This window comes from Cebus imitator, unplaced genomic scaffold (genome assembly GCF_001604975.1).
Source record: "Cebus imitator isolate Cc_AM_T3 unplaced genomic scaffold, Cebus_imitator-1.0 Scaffold11, whole genome shotgun sequence".
NCBI lineage: Eukaryota > Metazoa > Chordata > Mammalia > Primates > Cebidae > Cebus > Cebus imitator.
This window is the reverse complement of record NW_016107326.1, coordinates 11,704,032-11,723,663: the sequence shown is the minus strand read 5'-3', so window position 1 is coordinate 11,723,663 and position 19,632 is coordinate 11,704,032. Positions and strand designations below refer to the sequence as shown.

The following is a 19,632-nucleotide window of genomic DNA, read 5'->3' as shown; positions in this document are numbered from 1 at the left end:
ACGGGGTTTCACCATGTTGACCAGGATGGTCTCGATCTCTTGACCTCGTGATCCACCCGCCTCGGCCTCCCAAAGTGCTGGGATTACAGGCTTGAGCCACCGCGCCCGGCCCTCTTTTTAGCTTTTTAATAATAGCCTTTCTGACTGGTGTGAGATGGTATTTTATTGTGGTTTTGATTTGCATTTCTGTAATGATCAATGATGTTAACCTTGTTTTCATATGCTTGTTGGCTGCATGTATGTCCTTTAAAAAGTATCTGTTCCTATCCTTTGCTCACTTTTTAATGGGGCTGTTTGAAATTTTCTTGTAAATTTGTTTAAGTTTCTTATAGATGCTGGATATTAGACCTTTACCACATGCATAGTTTGTAATGATTTTCTCCCATTCTGTAGGTTGTCTTTTACTCTGTTGATAGTATCTTTTGCTGCGCAGGAGCTCTTAAGTTTAATTAGATCCCATTTGTCAATTTTTCTTTCGTTGCTGTTGCTGTTGGTCCCTTCATCACGAAATCTCGGACTATTCCTGTGTCCAGAATGGTATTGCCTGTGTTGTCTTCCAGGGTTTTTATAGTTTTGGGTTTTACGTTTAAGTCTTTAGTCCATCTCAAGTTGATTTTTCTATGTGGTCTAAGGAAAGGGTCCAGTTTCAATCTTATGCATGTAGCTAGCCAGTTATCCCAGCACCATTTATTGAATAGGGAGTCCTTTTCCCATTGGTTGTTTTTGTCAGCTTTGTCAAAGATCAGATGATTGTAGGTGTGTGGCCTTATTTATGGGCTGTTTTGTTCCACTGGTCTATGTGTCTGTTTTTGTACCAGTACTATGCTGTTTTGGTTACTGTAGTCCTGTAGTATAGATTGAAATCAGGTAATATGATGCCTCTAGCTTCGTTCTTTTTGGTTAGGTTTTCCTTGCTATTCAGGCTCTTTTTTGGTTCCATATGAATTTTAAAATGGTTTTTTCTAGTTCTGTGAAGAATGTCATTGCTAATTTGAATAGCATTGAATCTGTAAATTGCTTTGGCCAGTATGGCCATTTTCATGATATTGATTCTTTATATCCATAAGCATGGAATATTTTGCCATTTGTTTTTGTCCTCTCTGATTTCTTTGAGCAGTTTTGTAATTCTCACTCTAGAGATTTTCACCCCTCTGGCTGGCTGTATTCTGAGGTATTTTATTCTTTTTCTGAGACGCCAGATTCAAAAGACTACATGCTATATGATTCAATTTTTCTGAAATTCAGGAAAAGGCAGAACCGTAGGGTTGGAGAATTCAGTTTTTACCAGATGTTAAGGGTCAGGGAGGGCTAATAGGAGCAGCTTGAGGGAGTTTGTGGGGGTGACAGAACCATTCTGTCTTGACTGTGATGGTTACATGCCTGTGTATTTGTGAAATTCATAGAACTGTATACAAAAAGAGTGATTTTTACTAAATATAAATTTAAAAATAAACTTAAAATAACTGAATTCATTATTCTTGTCTCAGAAACAAGCCGACATATAAACAGAACAACCGCTACTCTGATCCTCCATCTGTATTCTCTGTCTTATGTTATTTTGTCATACCACTCAAATGGCTTAGTTAAACATGGAGTCATTCTCAACTCCCTTTTCTTCCTCACCAGATATCTGTTACATTCATTTGGCCTCTAATGTAATTAGATTCATTTGGCCTCTAATGAAATTGATTTATACTGAATCAATTTCAGAAATGTTTCTGTAATCCAACATGTCTTCCATGTTTTCATTGTAGTAACTTGTTTAGTTCACCTCTTCAGCATCTCTCTTATCTCTCTCTGAACTATGTGAAACCATCTTTTCCTTAATTTCTTTAATTCTGTTCCTTAGGATTAAGTCCAAATTTCACAGCTGCATTATAGGAACCGTATGTGCTCTAACCTACCTTTATGGCTTTATGTTCTCCCATGCATCCTCATTTTGGACACACTGAATCTCTCTTACTGTTCTTGGTTATGCAAGGCTTCTTCAAAAACTTTGCCTTTGCATATATTCCTTCTGCTTGAAATGCTTGATTCTTCCCGTTTCTCTTTCCTGCTTTTCCTTCAAGATAGGATACGCATGAACCTTTCAGAGGTCCGTAAGGCACAATTACTTCGCATGTCTTCACTGCTCTCACAAGACTTAAAGCATGTATTTTAGTGTACTTTACAGCTTACAATAAAATTTGCCAATTCATTAGTCTGTCTCTTCAATACCAGGGATGGCAGATAGATGCCAACCTCTCCTTCTCTTGTGTTTACTTCATAAGCTAAACTGGTCACAACATTGTCTCTGGTTGGACATGGATATGTCCTCTGAATTTAACAGAATAACGTACTGGATACTCACTAATTATCTGATGTTAAACTAGAGTTGGCACCCTGCTTTAGGCTGATTTTTTGTGTGTGTGATGTATAAATCCAGAATAGGTTATAATGTCAGTATTTTAATATTTCTGTAATATAATATCAAGATATCAATACTATTGCATTGTTTAAAAGTTTGTAATTCACTTTCTAAAAGTAAAACTAGCATATATGTTTCAAATATGAAATATATTTATATATATTTACAAAATATGTGTATAATGTTAACATTTTAAAATACCTCTGTAATAAAACTACTTAAAAATAAAGTATAAATGTTTTTTAGTATTTCAAAAGAACTAATCATACTAGAGTACTAAAAACTGATATTGAAGTCATAATTCAAGTCCTGACCCGCAATGCCTTCAGTAAGTGAAAGAAGCCAGAACCCTATAAATATTTGAGGTGTACTTACTGGAGCTTACTACTATATTTCATTAAAAATAAGATACTTCAACGCTGGTTATTTCTTGATCTAGCCAGAAACTGTAATTTAGAAGACTTTTTTTTAACCCAAATAATTCATGGTTATTTCCTGACAGTAATTTTCAGAAAGGTTAAAATATTGCAGGTGCTAGGGAGGCAGGAAAGGTTGCCACATCTTTTAATCAATAAGATAGGGTAAACTCTGTCTTTTTTTAGACCAAAATTATTTGTTTAATATGTTATTTCTAAAGTATTTGGTCATTTTTCTCTAATCTTAATGTGGAATTAAGGGAATGTATTCTTTGTACATAATTTTCAGAATGGGTTTTGTTGTTCTGTTAATTACTGAGCCTGAATTTAGTTGCTAGATTAAATCTCATGTTGTTTTGAAAGAGTGAGTTATTGGTGTCTGTTTTCTTTTCTCTTTCCTTTAAGATGCCATGGCTAGTCCAGGGAAAGATAACTATAGAATGAAAAGCTATAAAAATAAAGCCCTAAATCCTCAAGAGATGCGTAGACGAAGAGAAGAAGAAGGAATACAGCTTAGAAAACAAAAAAGGGAAGAACAGGTAGGTATTTTTAGCTATTTAATTTTGTTTTTTAAAAGTTTAATTATTTGCTAATTATTGGATAATTTTAAATGGAAATGTTTTAAGAAACTGAATATAGCTAAACCTATTATTTATTAGACTCCAGGTATCATAACTGCAAATTTGTGAAACAGAACCTTGTGCTACTGTTAGTTACTGGGAGAAATGGATTTCCTATTATATTGATGAACCTGTGTGTTAATCATATTTTTATCCCATTGCTAAGAAATTTTTCCTCTTGTGTGTATTCATATCACTTCCATATGTCATTGTAAAATTTGCCCCCTAAAAAAACATTAATTCTATATTATTTGCTGCTTTTTAGTTTTCATAATTCTTGCCTGCAAATAAATTATTGTCATCTTCCCAGGCTATTCATACTTATACTGTTCCTCCTGTTTTCTTATCAGCTGTTCTCTCTGCTTATACTTTGCATATATGACATAAAGAATATAAGATCATTTAAGAGTACATCTCAATATTTTTTATTCCAAGATATACTTAAATGTAGAAGTATTTATAAAGAAATGGAAGAATGTGGTCCTCACAGTTATGAATTAAAACTGATATGTATAAAAAAAAAAAAATAAAGTAAAAAAATAAAAACAAAAACAAAAGAAAAAAACTGATATGTGAAAAGGACTAGCAGTGAAGAAAGTAGAATAAGGCCTATTCTATTCTATTCTGTAAGTAGAGATGGGATCTTGCTATGTTGCCCAGGCTGGCCTTGAACTCCTTGCCTCAAGCAGTCTTCCAGCCTCTGCCTCCCATAATGCTGGGAATACAGGCATGTAATAGACAAGACCAGCTTCAGAAATATGATTATGATTTCTCATCTCCCAATCTATAGCATCTAGCACAGTCCTTTTTAGTAGTTACTAAAAAAATTGTGTTGAATGATTAGAAGGAAGATTGTTTACATATTAAAGAAGAATGATATTTATTTAGCTATCAAAAAGAATATAACTAGATTTTTTTTTTCCCCTCAAATTTTGATTTAGGAAATGTATAGTCATCCCTTGGTATCCATAGAGTAAATGACTCTAGGATCCTCTGTGGATATAAAAATTCACTAATGCTCAAGTCCTTTATGTAAAATGGCATGGTATTTGCATATTACCTGCACACATCCTCCTGTATACTTTAAGTCATCTCCAGATTACTTATAATATCTAATACAGTGTAAATGCTATGTAGTTGAGTTGTTATACTGTATTGTTTTAAAAAATGTATTATTTTGTATTATCATGCTGGTTTTTTTGTTGTTGATTTTTAAGAGATGGGGTCTTGTGGTGTTGCCCAGGTTGCCCTCCAACTCCTAGGCTTGTGTGATCCTCCCACCTCAGCTTCTGAAGTGGTTGAAACCAGAGGCATGTGCTGCCATGCTTGGCTTATTATTTTTTATTGTTATTATTATTTTTGGTCTGAGGTTGGTTGAACCAGGGAATGTGGAACCCACAGATATGGAAGGGCCGACTATACCTATAAATCTCTCTTAGTGAGCTCACCGTATTTCTTTCTTCTTCATTTTTATCTGCTTCTGAGTTAATAAGCATAGGACTGTCGTTCCTAAGAGTTGTTTTTCTATTCCTTGTTAATCAGATATACTAAATCTGTTAATGTCTCAGAGGTTATCTTTCCTATGTAACAGGTGTGCTTTTTAAGTTTTCCTGGAAAAATTCTTAGGTATCTCATAATCCCATGTGGGAATATATGCTTTTTCAAATGCTATACAATGATTATGTGTACTCTACTTACACACTTACTGTTGGTAAAAGATCTGTCGATTGAAAATAAAAATAACTGAACTAGTCTGTGCAGGCAAAAGCTAGCCCAGAAGGTTTGACTTATAAATACCTTTGATCTTTCTGGTATAATGATTGGGAAATACTCAAATATTCAGAATTTTAAGTTATAAAATTGATAGGTTTTTTTTGTCCACTCAAATGAAAACATGGAATTCTATGGCAATTGAATGTTTTATGGAAAGCTCAATGTGTAAACTGATTTCTCTTTATTACAGTTGTTCAAACGCAGAAATGTCTCTTTGCCCAGAAATGATGAATCTATGCTTGAAAGTCCTATACAGGATCCAGATATTAGTTCCACTGTACCCATTCCAGAGGTATGCTTTACAAAAATGTATTTCAAATTATACCTCAACAATAATCTTAGAAATAATATTTATAACAAATATCTATGCATGCAAAATTATTCATGCAAAATATTTAAATGCTAATTATATTTTTGTGTGTGTGTTTTAGGAAGAAGTTGTTACCACAGATATGGTTCAGATGATTTTTTCTAATAATGCTGATCAACAGCTAACAGCAACACAGAAATTTAGAAAGCTGCTTTCTAAAGGCAAGAATTATTTTTGTATGCTTATTTGATATTACAGGATTTTGTAGCAGAGCTTTATTTTATTGGTTTAAAAATTTTTAAATACCTTTCTTTGCCAGATACAGGTGTTAAATTCTCTGTAAAATATATTTTAAAGTAACATCCATTTTTGAACATGAGGTTGTCAAAGTAACATATGTTGATTGTAGAAAAATGGTAAAATATAAAAGCATTTGAAGAGGCAGATATAAAAATGATTAATCCTGCTGCCAAAAGATAAGGTTGGAGATGTATATTTTTTAATTCTTGTAGAAATATTTTTTAGAGAGGATTTTAAAAATGGTACCATAACATAGAATATAAGCATAAAATAATGTAATCAGGCATTTGAAATCACAAAGTAATGTAATCAGGCATTTAAATTTTTCTCAATTTTTGTTTACCATAAAAATGCTATAATAATTGTTATACAGTGTAAAATTTCCTTAATATACATTAATAAAAGTGAAGTAGGGGGTCAAAGGTATATTAATTTATACTCCCATCTTCAGATTGTACAAACATTCATTTCACTATTTTTACCAACAGTCACAATTACCTTTTTTTTTTTTTTCTTTTTGAGACAACATCTCACTGCTGTCACCCAGACTGGAGTGCAATAGCACAATCACGGCTCACTGCAGCCTCTGCTTTCCAGGATCAGGTGATTCTCCCACTTTAGCCTCCTGAGTAGCCGGGTTAACAGGCTTGCACCACAGCCAGCTAATTTTTTGTATCGTTAGTAGAGTCAGGGTTTTGTCATATTGCCTAGTCTGGTCTCAAACTCCTGGGCTCAAGTTATCCTCCCACCTTGGCCTGCCAAAGTGCTGTGATTACAGGTGTGAGCCACCATGCCCAGCCTCATAATTATCTTTAAGAAAAAAATAAATGCTTATATAATAGTAATTCATTATTTGGCATTTTTTTGTAATTAGGTTGTATATTTTGCCTTATTTACTGGTTCTTTATTATACATGATTGCCTATTTATGTTATTTGACCAATTTTATATTGAGCTAATAAGAATTTGTTATTAAATAAAATTTTAAATCTTTGTCTTGTGTTTCATATATGAAAAAATTTTTTTCTTTCCTTTTGAGATGAAGTTTCACTCTTGTTGCCCAGGCTGGAGTGCAATGGTGTGATCTCAGCTCACCACAACCTCTGCCTCCTGGGTTCAAGCGATTCTCCTGCCTCAGCCTCCCGAGTAGCTGAGTTTACAGGCATGTGCCACTACACCTAGCTAAGTTTGTATTTTTAGTAGAGAAAGAGTTTCTCCATGTTGGTCAGGCTAGTGTCAAACCTCTAACCTCAGGTGATCCACCTGCCTCGGCTTCCTAAAGTGCTGGGATTGCAGGTGTGAGCCACCACTGCTGGCCCATATATGGAACTTATTGAACTAGTAATTCTAATTTTATGGAATTGTATTTATGAACTGATAAGGTTTTGAAAATGCCCTTAGTTCAACTGCCTTATTGTCCTAAGAGAGACAGAGTTTAGTGACACATGAATAATGAAAGAAATCTTGTGATCAAGTCACCTTAGATTACAAGGCTTTCCTTTCTTACTGTAATTTATGTTCATAAGTAAATTTAACTTTGATTTTCTATTCCTCACATACGTTAGTAATGTCAAGAAGCCCTTATGCAATCAACAATGGTTTCTTTCTTCTTCACCATACTTCACAGTTTGGGTGTTTATAATTGGATTATTTCTGAGTCAGATTAATATTTTTAAATTGGTTTTAAATTATGTTCTTTCAAGATTTTATTTTGACATACATGTCATACTGATAACAGAATTTCTTTAGATTAAATTGTTTTAAGAGTTTTAAAGTTTGCTACCATTAAGAGTTTTAGGGTTTGCCACCAGTGTTTTTATACCACTTTCTCATTACTGAATTCTTTATCTTGATTAATTTTTGTATTAGAGCATTGCTTGAAGGATTTTCTACCTGTTTCTTTTTTTTTTCTTTTTGAGATGGAGTCTTGCTCTGTTGCCCAGGCTGGAGTGTAATGGCATGATCTCCGCTCACCACAACCTCTGCCTCCTGGGTTCAAGTGATTTTCCTGCCTCAGCCTCCAGAGTAGCTGGGATTACAGGCACGCATCATCATACCTGGCTAAATTTTTTCTTTTTTGTATTTTTAGTAGAGACAGGGTTTCACCATGTTGGCCAGGTTGGTCTTGAACCCCTGACCTTGTGATCTACCCACCTCAGCCTCCCAAAGTGCTGGACATGTATGAGCCACTGTGCCTGGCCTCTACCCTTCTTATCCTCACCCTAGGAAAATTGCATTGGTACAATTTTTTTTAAACCTTTATATGTCTACATACTATATTTCTGATGTCTTTAAGCAAGTTGTCTGGGTATCAAATTCTTTGATCAGAGGATTTTGTCCTCGTTTACTCTAATTCCCCAAGGTATTCTGTTTCTGTTAAACTGTACTATCTTTCATAGAGACAATTGTTTTCTCTGTTTTTTCTTTGTAATGGAATTATGCTTGCCCAGTTGGACATACAGCAAGGCGTTATAGATGTTTTCTTTCACTGATTAATGTGAATTCCTGCCATATCTATCAGGATTAGACAAATAATAGATTTACTGTATTTTTATTTGATCTGTCAAAGTAGGAAACACGGGAAAGCAAGCATCTGTAGCCCAGAACTGGAAGCAGAAATAACAGGGAACTTTGCCTCTTTTGCAAGTATTTCTTTACTATAATTAGTATTCTTACTATAAACACTTGGTGGATATGAATATGCCCTGGGTACTCCACAGCCTATCTTAGCTCCAGCTTTTACTCCTCTGACTTTAATCTGTAATGATGACCTTTTGCACGATCTTCTATTTATTTCCTTGTCGTGGCCAGTCTCGTGGATGTAAATCACAAATCATCCTTTTCTTCAATTCCAGTTTTGTAGAAATTTCTCCAAAGCTTTTTTCTTTGGCCTGACTCTTGCTTGGTTTTCAGCGCTGAAGCAGATATTCCCCCTATACTACTTATTGCCATAATGACTAAAAGTCATTGCCATAATGACTAAAAGTCTTCTCAGTAGCAGTTCATCACCATTATAAGATTATATAGACTGTCTTCCTGTCAATATAATACTAATAGTAGTTCATGATACCTGCTAGATTAGCGGACAATCCAAGTGCACTTTCATTGCTTTCTTTTAGATGAGCATAAAGATAAATGTGTTGATTTTAATTCTCCAGGAAGAAATTATATTTGGGTTCTTAGGTGTGTGCGTGGATATATATCATATCATATCTACATTTACTTTCATATATATAGCTGACAGTCTCAATGCCCACCTCGCCCTACCCCCAAACCACAAAACCCTATATTTTCCTCCTCCTCTCTCTCATTTCTTTTTTCTCAAAAAGAGCATGGCAAGATTTCTGTCCATTAAATTTAAAACAAAACAGGATAATGTATTTATTATTTTCTTTGGAAGTAAAAAACAAGATAGTGAAGGTGATAATTGCAACCTTATAATTTTGTTTTGATTTTTTTTAAGGTGGAGGATAAAATGATTAAGAATACTTACTGTTTTATCCTGTTGATGTTTTATAACGATAACAGTGTAAGTTAGGGTCTGGAATTAATTCTTCCACTTTGAAGAATTGTGGCTTTTCACTTAGAACACCTAAACAAAACTTGATGGATATAACTTTACTAACTTTGCAGAAATTTTCTAAATTTTGCCCAAGTTAGAAGAATAGCATATTTTTAGAAAAATGAAAAGGAAGAAGGAAGTCTGTTTCTAAGTAAATCTTTCTTAACAATTGAGAACATGGTTTCTAGGATTTGAGCTGACTTAAAACTTAATGAAAATATTTTTCTATATTAAAAAGAAGGATTTGTACAGATGTTTTATGTCCACCATTTGCTTATTAATCCTACTCATTAAACACAATATGCTAATATTAATATATGAGTAATTTATGATTAGTGACACAAATAGAGGAAGAAGAAAAGAATCAGAAGTGGAAATGAGTATTCTCTTTTGCTTGACTACATGAATAAATAACTCAGTAATATACAATTTGGGTGGCGGATGCAGGGCAAGCAAAGGAATAGCCATGATAATATAATGAGTTTGATTTTGGTTATGCTACATTTTAAAAGAAGATGTGAAAATACATTTTAAAAGGTGTGAAAATAAAAATACATCTGATAGTTACTTAGGAATATGGTCTGAAATCTAGGGAAGGAGAATTCATCTAAGGTTGTTAGATTTGTGAATTATCACAAGTAGTGATAATATGTGGTACCTAAATTAACAAAATAGGTACATTTTCTAAGACGAGAATAAACAGGGATAAGACTATCTCAAAGGAAAACTCTTACTGAAGAGTCATAGAGGGTACATTTTGCTGAAGCCAAGGTGGAAGAAAAGAGTGCTTTATACTTAGATAACCAGTACCTGAAATATCTTTGTCTGGATTTCATATAAACTTCCTAGAGGTTTTATGATTCTCAAAAGCTATCTGCGTTTCATGAAAATTTATCAATAATTACAGACAGTCCATTAACATTTCTATAAAAAATAATTTCCTGACAAAAAGAATCTTGTTTGACAAACATTAGGCAAATTATAGTTGATAATGAAGGAGATATGTTTAGAAATTGAGGGTAGTATTATAAAGAAGTAGTGGAAACTTTATTCCTCAGTTGGTATTTTGAGTTTGGAACAGAAATGATCGGTGTTTTAAAGGTGTTCTTCTCAGCAGTCTTCAATTTGTGAAATTAAATATTTATGTAGGAAATATTTTTAAAATTTCTTATTGCAGTGAATGAGAAAGCGGAATTTGCAAAATGTACAAAAAGCATTGTAATTTGGAGAACATTTTCCTTCAATTACATGTAGCTAAGTGTTTTAATCTTGGATCAGGGAAACCTAGGAAAGAGTTATTTTATGTGCTCTGTTAATAGACAAAGGGACCAGATTGTTTTCTTTATATGTCTTCGTAATAACTTAAGTCTTTTTAAATTTTTAGAACCTAATCCACCGATAGATCAAGTTATACAGAAACCAGGAGTTGTACAGAGATTTGTGAAATTTCTTGAAAGAAATGAAAATTGCACTTTACAAGTGAGTCTAAAGTTTTCTTTCTTACTTTTTCTCTAGAAATGACATGTTAAAGTTTCTAATGAAAGCAACTTTTGCAGTACTGACTCTATTGTGAGCATTAAATAAATACTTAGTAATTAAAAGAAAAGGTAGTGCCACCTGTCTTGCCTTTGACATGGTTGAAGTACTAGTTTTTTTCCTAGGAATTATTATTTTATTAAGCAATTTTGGAAAAGTATATAAAATTATTACTAATGTTAATAAACAGTTTATAGTTGTTAACCTTTAATAACTTTTGTTTCAGAAAACTTCAAACTAAAATGTTGTTAAATTTATTTTGATTCTCAGCTAGCGAAGGTTATAACTTTTGCCTCTTAAAACACTTTTAGCTGATTGATTGTTTTTTTAAAAAACAGAATAAATTAGTATTTAGTATTATGTAGTAAAAATATGACCAGAGTTAGGAACATTGGTTCTCAACCATGATATAGTTACAATTTTAAGATGTCTTCCAAATAATTTGCTACTAATGGTAATTTACTGAAGTTTGTGAATATTTTAATGTTAAAAAAAAAAAAGATTGATTTTCCTGACATTCACTGCTATGTATATTAAGTCAGAGTACAGGTTGGAATTTTATCTATGTATCAGGAATTTTACAAGACACACACCTAACTTATAAATTCTATTGTCAATAGTGGAGGACTGTTACTTCAGTAACAGTCGTTGAATTTATAACTTAAGTGTAGTGGTCTATGTAGCTGAGTAATTTGGGAAAGATCCCCACGTTTTTGGTATAAGCAAAGGAATTGCATGTGTGAATGTGAAAAATTGTTGAGAATGTTTACAATAAGGGTCTCTAAGAGGCTACCTCAGTCATGGTACACTTTTATTGTCAACTATTTTGAACTAGAGATCATGAAATCTAGTCCCGTTGGTTTATGTAAGACCTAAGTCCAGACTAAAACCCAGACCTCCTGATAGTTTATTATTTGGCTTTTAAATTCCAATTGAGTGAAAGAAGAAATGATTGAATATGAATAAATAAAATTATTGAGAGCTAGTTTGAGCCAAGCATTATGTAAGATATTGTAGTTCCAAAATTAAGATGTTGTCCTGTCTAGAGAAATTCCTCACGTTCTCCTGGAAAAGACAGACATAAAAAACATCTGTGGTAACATACTATCCTTAGTGCTCTAACAGAACTATAAATGAAGTGCTTTGGGAACACAGAACACTTATTCTGTTTAGGGGAAGTTTATGTTTAAGACTTCACAAAGATAATGTTGCAGGACTAGTCTTGAGGATGAAGAAGCCTTTGGCAGACTGAAAAGAGGAAAATTAATATTAGGTTTAGAGGATAGCATGTGTAGACAGCACAGTGTGGGAAAATTTGCTGGGCATGGTGGCTCACGCCTGTAATCCCAGCACTTTGGGAAGCTGAGGGGGGAGAACCTTTTGAACCCAGGAATTTGAGACCAGCCTGGGCAAATAGTGAGACCTCATCTCTACAAAAAAAATAAAAATTAGCTGAGTATGGTGGCATGCACCTGTAGACTCAGCTAATTGGGAGGCTGAAGTGGGAGGATCACTTGAGTCCAGACGTTTGAGGTTGCAGTGAACTGTGACCACACCACTGCACTCCAACCTGGGCAACAGAGAGAGACCCTGTCACTAAATAAATAAATATTGAGAAGTTGAGCGTTTATTAATCACTTAATTAAAACCTGTGGAAATTCAAGAGTGTGGTCTTGGGACAGCTACATGTTGTGCCACGTTACTTACTCAAGTGCATGTGAAATATGTTAGTTCATATGATTGGTCCTAACAGGCCTCAAATTGGGGGCCTACAAACAAGTTTTGTTGGCCTACATACGTTTTAAAATATGAATTAGATATTAAATGTTAAAAAATTGGGGGATTTCAAATGAATATTAGGGTTTTTGGCTCCTTTTGACAAATCAGAAGTGCTAACATTTTTGCCAGATAGTTAAAATTAAAGGAGGTTGAAGAGTCATTCTGTCCCTATTTTCCTTTTTTAACTGGAAAGTTTACCTTTTTTTAAAAATTGTAGCCACATACTCTAGGTTTTCACAGTTGTCGCTTATCAGTCACTTTATGTCTAATTGGTTGCTGGTAGTCTTCTGACTTTACCAGGCTTCACTAAGACTTTCTCATAGGGATACTAAGGACAAGTTTATAGAGTAACCTTTCAGTTGTCCATTAGTTTATTTCATTATCTATAATTGGTTAGAACTATGGTCTCCATTATTTTTAGGTATAAATTCCCTTAAAAATTTTTCTTAGTCCTGCATGTAATAGTAACTGTACTTTTTAGTATTTCAGTAATGCTTTTGGGTACATTATTTGTTACTTATAATGATGTCTATGTTCATGTGTAAAGTTATTTATGTGAAATATTAAAATTTTTTTTTTCATGGTTGATTTTGTATGTCAAATACGTGAAATATTTTTTAAGCTATAGTCACCACTTAGTTTGCCTGTGGATTTGAAGATTGCTTTCAGTAATTCACTAGTTTATTGTCTTGGAGCCATGGCTGAATTTTCTCAGTTGCTTTTATTTTAAATCCATAATGTATACGTATATTCAAATTTTAATTGCATTGATATGAGTAACTTTCCAGAGGTTCTGCAGCTTAAAAGAATACCAGAAGTCCTAGCACTGGCTCTGATAAGGAAAGCTTGATTTTGAAAAAATACCTAAATCTCTCAACTTAATATTTTTGTTTCTTAATTGAGTAGGTTGAGGTTACTTAATCTGTAGAAAAATAAGTACCACTTATGATTCTAAGTTTCCTAAATATACTATTGTTACAAGTAGTGTCTCTTATTTATTTTTAAATTGCTTATGTTAGAACACTTGATTCTCTAATAATAAACAGGAGTTTTATGAATTATAAATTCAAAGGTGTTTATATATTTTTGATTTTGTATATTTTCATTATATTTTTCTCAGTTCTTATTTTTCCATATTAAAGAATACTTTCTTTTTCTTTTCTGTAATCAGTGATCTTTGATGATGATTCCTTCTTTTTCTAAGAGTTTTTATCCTTAAACTGACTTCACAATGAATCTTATTAATGTAAGTCAGTCCCTCACAATTGCCTTCCAGGTCTTTACTCCCTCTCTTTCCTTCTTTGCCTTTCTGACATTTCTTTGGTCCTTTCATTTCTTTTACTTTTTTCCTTCTTAGTTTGAAGCTGCATGGGCATTAACTAATATAGCATCTGGAACTTTTCTGCATACTAAGGTAGTGATTGAAACTGGGGCTGTTCCGATTTTTATCAAACTTCTTAATTCTGAACATGAAGATGTTCAAGAACAGGTATGTTTCCAATTTGTATTGTTATGTGTACTAGAATTCAGTTTTCCCTTAAAAGTACTATTTGTAATTACAATGTATAATTCATTTTTGTGCCTAATTGCTGTATATTGCATTAGTTAAAATACAGTAGTGTTTTTGGTGTTAAGTTAGAAGGGAGGGAGAATTAACAGTTCCAGACATAATCCTGGGTTCTCCATAAGTATGATTGCAGCTAGCATAGGAATTACTATTCCTGTTTATAAAAGTGCATACTGAGGTACGCTGGCTCACGTCTATATTCTCAGCTGTTTGGAAAGCTGAGGTGAGCAGATCACTTGAGACCAGGAATTCGAGACCAGCCTGGCCAACATGGCGAAATCCAAGCTCTGCTAAAAATACAAAAATTAGCCAGGCATGGTGCCACAGCTCTTCAGGGAGGAAAGTAAGATTGGGCAACAGAGAAAGATTTGTCTTCAAAAAAATAAAAACAAATACATACTGAGACTCACAAGTTAGTAACTTACCTAAAGTCACAATGAATGGCAGAGCCAGGTTTTAAGCCCGGACTGATTTGAATTCTTGTTTTCTGCATATTTGTTTTAAAAATATCACATTACTTTGAATAGAACCATTTTTTAAATAAACTTAATAAAGTTTTGTTGTAAGAGGGAAAATTTAATTACACATAATTGTACTATCTAAATCAAATAATTTGACATTTTTGTTTTGCGTTATTTTTATGTGCATTAATCTGCTGATCTCCCTACCATTTCATTCATCATTTCATTTTATATATTTTTTTCAGTTAACATTAATATTCGGAGCCTTTTCTTATGGCAGTAATTATTCTTCCAAGGAAATTTTACTGATTACTCAATATCTGCTCAGATAATATACCATAATTTGTTATCTGTTCTGAATTATTGCATTTGGATTATTTCTAGCTTATTTGTGTTGTTATTTATATTGTGATGAATATTATTATATGTCATCACTCTTTATGTGCCTTTTGATTATTTAATTAGCAAAAATAACTACCCTGTCAAAAGATATATTTTTTAAAGCTCTATGTATTTCAAAGTCAGACTCCAAAAATGTTATACCAATTAATATCTCCACCAACAGAATATTATGCTCCACAAAGTAGAAAATGTCTTTAAAGGTTTTTCTTAAAAATAAAAAAACTTAGGCCTAGAGTAGATGTTAAAAATACTAACTTATGTTTTAAACATTAAAATAAAACTTTACCAATTGAAAAGTAACATGTCTACTTTTGTAATAACATGAAAAGTTTATGGTGAGAATAGAATAAAATTATAATTCGCATTTGCATAATTTCTTACCTAATCGAAATTTAATAAATGAATGTGTGTTCTGAGAAATACATTTTCGTCATTTTTCAATTCCGTGGAGTCTATTTACACAAACCTAAATGGTATATAGTATGGCCTTTTGCACCCCGGCTACACATGTATACAACATGTTACTGTACTAAATGCTGTAGACAAATGCTGTTTTTGTTTTTTGGTTTGCTTTTTTGAGAGGCTTGCTGTGTCACCCAGGCTGCGGTGCAGTGACATAATCTCGGCTCACTGCAACCACCACCTCCTGGGTTTCAAGCAGTTCTTATGCTTTAGCCTCCTGAGTAGCTGGGATTGCAAGTACCTGCAATCACACCCGCTAGTTTTTGTATTTTTAGTGGAGATGGGGTTTCACCATGTTGACCAGGCTGGTCATGAACTCCTGACCTCAAGTGATCTGCCCACCTTGCCTCCCAAAGTGTGATTACAGGCATGAGCCACAGCACCTGGCCTACTGTGGACAATTGTATATACAATGGTAAGTATTTGTGTATGTAAACATACAAAAGGTACATTAAAGATATGGTGTTATAATGAGACCACCATCTTACATGCAGCCTGTCATTGATTGAAATGTCATTATGCAGTGCATGATAATAATTGGAAAATTTGCTAAATAGATGTATTTTGCCTCTTCATGTAAATTCAGAGTAAACTATGCTCTTTGTTGAACAGTATAGGTATTTCACTAATATGCAAGGAAAACTTTCTTTTTTGGAGACAGGGTTTCGCTCTGTTGCCCAAGGTGGAACATAGTTCATTGCAACTTCTGCCTCCTGGGCTCAAGTGATCCTCCCACTTTAGCCTCCTAAATAGCTGAGAAGACAGGTGCGTGCCACCACGCCCAGCTAATTTTTGTCATTTTTTCAGTAGAGACAGGGTTTCACCATGTTACCCAGGTGGGTTTTAACTCCTGGACTCAAGCAAACTGCCCACATCAGCTTCCCAGAGTGCTGGGATTACAGGTGTGAGCCACCATGCTCAGCTGGAAAACTTTTTAAATGTCCTGTCTTTCAATTTGAATATTAAATTGCACTTTACTTCTCTACTTTTTCTTCTCTACTTTTTTTTTTTTAACATGTCACAAACAGTTGCTTTGTTCATTCTGTTTTAAAATCTCATTCCTAAAGGAAAGCCTCTTATTTAAAATATTGTCTTAAGATAATTTTTTTTTTTTCTAAGGCTGTTTGGGCACTTGGCAATATTGCTGGTGATAATGCAGAATGCAGAGATTTTGTTTTGAATTGTGAAATACTTCCACCTCTTTTAGAGTAAGTACTTTATCACAATTAAGTATATATAAAAAACTATATACTCCACTATATTCTACATACATAATTAAGTTCTTCAGTCATGCTTTTAAATTTGGCTTATGGTTACCAGACCTACAGTAGCTTGAAAGTAGGTAGAACCAAGAGAAATTTTCAGATTGTTATTTGTGTCTTTTATGTTCTCTTAAACCACACTTAACAGTGGTCATAGCTTACTTGATGCTTACTGATCTAAAATAATTATTCTGCAAATATTAGGATAGATAGTAGTTTATAATATAATAAAATTTACATATTGCCATAGCAGGGAATCCTTAATACTTGAACAGGCAGTATATTTGTTATGTCAGTATGCTTTATATTTTGTTAAAAGAACAAAGATTTTAAGATAGAGCTTTTTCTTTCAGGGTTAGCATTTAACTTAAAGTGATTTATCTCGTGGTTTTCTCAAGTACCTTATGTGTTTTTTTAAAAAAGAAATTACCTTATAATGTAAGGTCTTTTATAGAAATAACATAAAATTTTTTGAAAGACAGGTTTATTCATATTGCTTATGTATAAAGAGGATCTTTATATAGGATAAATGCCAATGGCAGGTAGTGAAGAAAAATACTAATTTGAGGAGATGGTTAGAAGTGAATATTTTACTCTTCATTTCTGCATGGAGGCACATTCTCCATCATCTCCAGCATAGGAATTGAATAATAAGAATAAATTTTTAGACACCAGTTTGCAAAAGACATTTTATTCTAGTTTTCTGTGGACAAAAGTTATTTCTTGGCATGGTTTCATTTAACCAAATTAATAGAAGATCTGTGTGTAAACCACTGATCACTCACTATAATTTCATTTATTATGGGCTTAAAGTTCATGCTCCATAGTATTTAAGAATTAGCTGAGCTATAAAAGAAAGTACTGATTTAGAGTTCAATAAGAGATATTTTGAAGTCTGTACTATTAAAAACATCTCTTAAAGTTTCAATTTGAGATTTGTCTCACCTGATTTATGTGGTATACAAATTAACTGAGCACTTTGTCTTTTTGGTTTTGTTGTTCTGTCTCTAGGTCATTTTATTATTTATTAATATCTCAAGCAGACAGTGGTTTATGAAGTAGTATACCTTTCTTAGGTTTACTCTTTTTAAATGTCCTAAGGAGCTTTTAAATCATGACTGAAGAAACCAAACTAAAAAATAAAATGAAGGAAGAATAACCAGTATTCAGCCATGTAGTAGTTACAAAAATAATTTCAGAAAAGGGTATTAGAAAGTTGGAAAAATAGAGTTTCATTATAAGATTTCATCTTAGAAAGTTTCAAGTATTTAAAAAGATGAGAAAGGTAGTAAAAAGGAAGTTAAGTTAGCAGTACTCTCATTTTAGTTGGGAAAAAGGAAAAGTTTTCAGCTTAAAAAATATGGATTATTTGTTGTTCACATTGTAATTCACATTTAGTAATGCTTAAGTAAATGTAAAACTTTTATTAATGTGTCATTTTATCTGTTCTGTTTGAGTGATATTTTAATTTATTAGTATTCATTTGATTCTCAATGTAAATCTTTTATTACTACAAACTGTCCTGATACAACTTTGTTGTAATTTATTTCAACTTTAATTTATAATGTAGCATGTTTGTACTTTCTCATAATAACCACATTAATACAAAAAAGAACAGTAATATATAACAGATGTTGGCCAACTTTAACTCTCAGGCTAAATCTGGCTTGCTCCATGTTTTTATAAATTATCACAACACAGTCACACCTATTCACTTAATGTCTTTGGTTGCTTTCATGCGGTATTAGCATAGGTGAGTAATAGAAATGAGCAAGAGGGCCTGCGAACCCTAAAATACTTCCTGAAGAAAATTGTCAACTCTTAGCTTATAAAATCAGTATAACTATTTTATTTCTAAATCTGTTGTAGTTCGCGGAAATCTCACATCTATTTATAGGAAAACCTTTAGAACAGAGACTTTTAAGTGTAGTAGAATACATGTAACCAGTTTAACCATTTTAAAAGTATACAGTTTAGTGGCATTAAGTAAATTTGCAACATTATACAACTGTCACTACTATCTAGTTAGAATTTTTTTACCACCTCAAACAGAAACCCATTACCCATTAAGCAGTCACATCCCATTTTGCTGTCACCTTGTGCCTTGGAAACTACAAATCTGCTTTCTTGCTCTATTGATTTGCTTATACTGTATGTCACATAGGTGGAATCATACAATGTATAACCTTTGTGTCTCGCTTCTTTTAGCTTACTGTTTTCAAGGTTCATCCATATTATAGCACATGTATCAGTACTTTGTTCTTTTTATGGCTGAATTATATTCCGTTTTACGGATGTGCCACATTTTGTTCATCCATTCATTAATAGATGGACATTTCGGTGTGTCCACCTTTTGACTGCTATAAATATTACTCCTATGAACATTCATGTACAAAGTTTTGTTTCAATACTGGTTTTTAATTCTTGTGGGCATATAAATACCTAAGAGTGGAATTTTCCAGGTTATATGGTAATTCTATTTTTAATTTTTTAGGGACTACCAAACTTGTTCATAGCAGCTGTACCATTTTATATTCTGCTAGCAATGTACAAGTGTTCGAATTTTTCTACATCATCACCAACACATATTATCTGTTGTTCTGATTTAGGTCACTTTAGTAGGTATTAAGTTGACTTTTTCATTTCTGTGAAATGGTCATTGTCATTTTGATAGGGGTTTCATTTACTCTGTAGATGACTTTGAGCAGTATTGTTATCTTAATAATATTAAGGCTTCCAGTTCATGCACTTGGGATATCTTCTAATTTATCAAGGT

General features: G+C 33.0%; 1 protein-coding gene across 2 annotated transcripts in view; it reads left to right on the top strand.

The window, feature by feature from the left end:
* The window catches only part of KPNA5 (karyopherin subunit alpha 5), a 62,600-nt gene that overhangs the window by 4,803 nt on the left and 38,165 nt on the right, over window positions 1-19,632 (top strand). For both annotated transcript variants that reach the window (XM_017497331.2, XM_037727573.1), the window contains 6 exons: window positions 3,229-3,362; window positions 5,407-5,508; window positions 5,648-5,747; window positions 10,772-10,866; window positions 14,060-14,191; window positions 16,714-16,802. In XM_017497331.2, coding sequence (XP_017352820.1) covers window positions 3,229-3,362; window positions 5,407-5,508; window positions 5,648-5,747; window positions 10,772-10,866; window positions 14,060-14,191; window positions 16,714-16,802 — 652 coding nt within the window. The remainder of the gene's footprint in view (window positions 1-3,228; window positions 3,363-5,406; window positions 5,509-5,647; window positions 5,748-10,771; window positions 10,867-14,059; window positions 14,192-16,713; window positions 16,803-19,632) is intronic.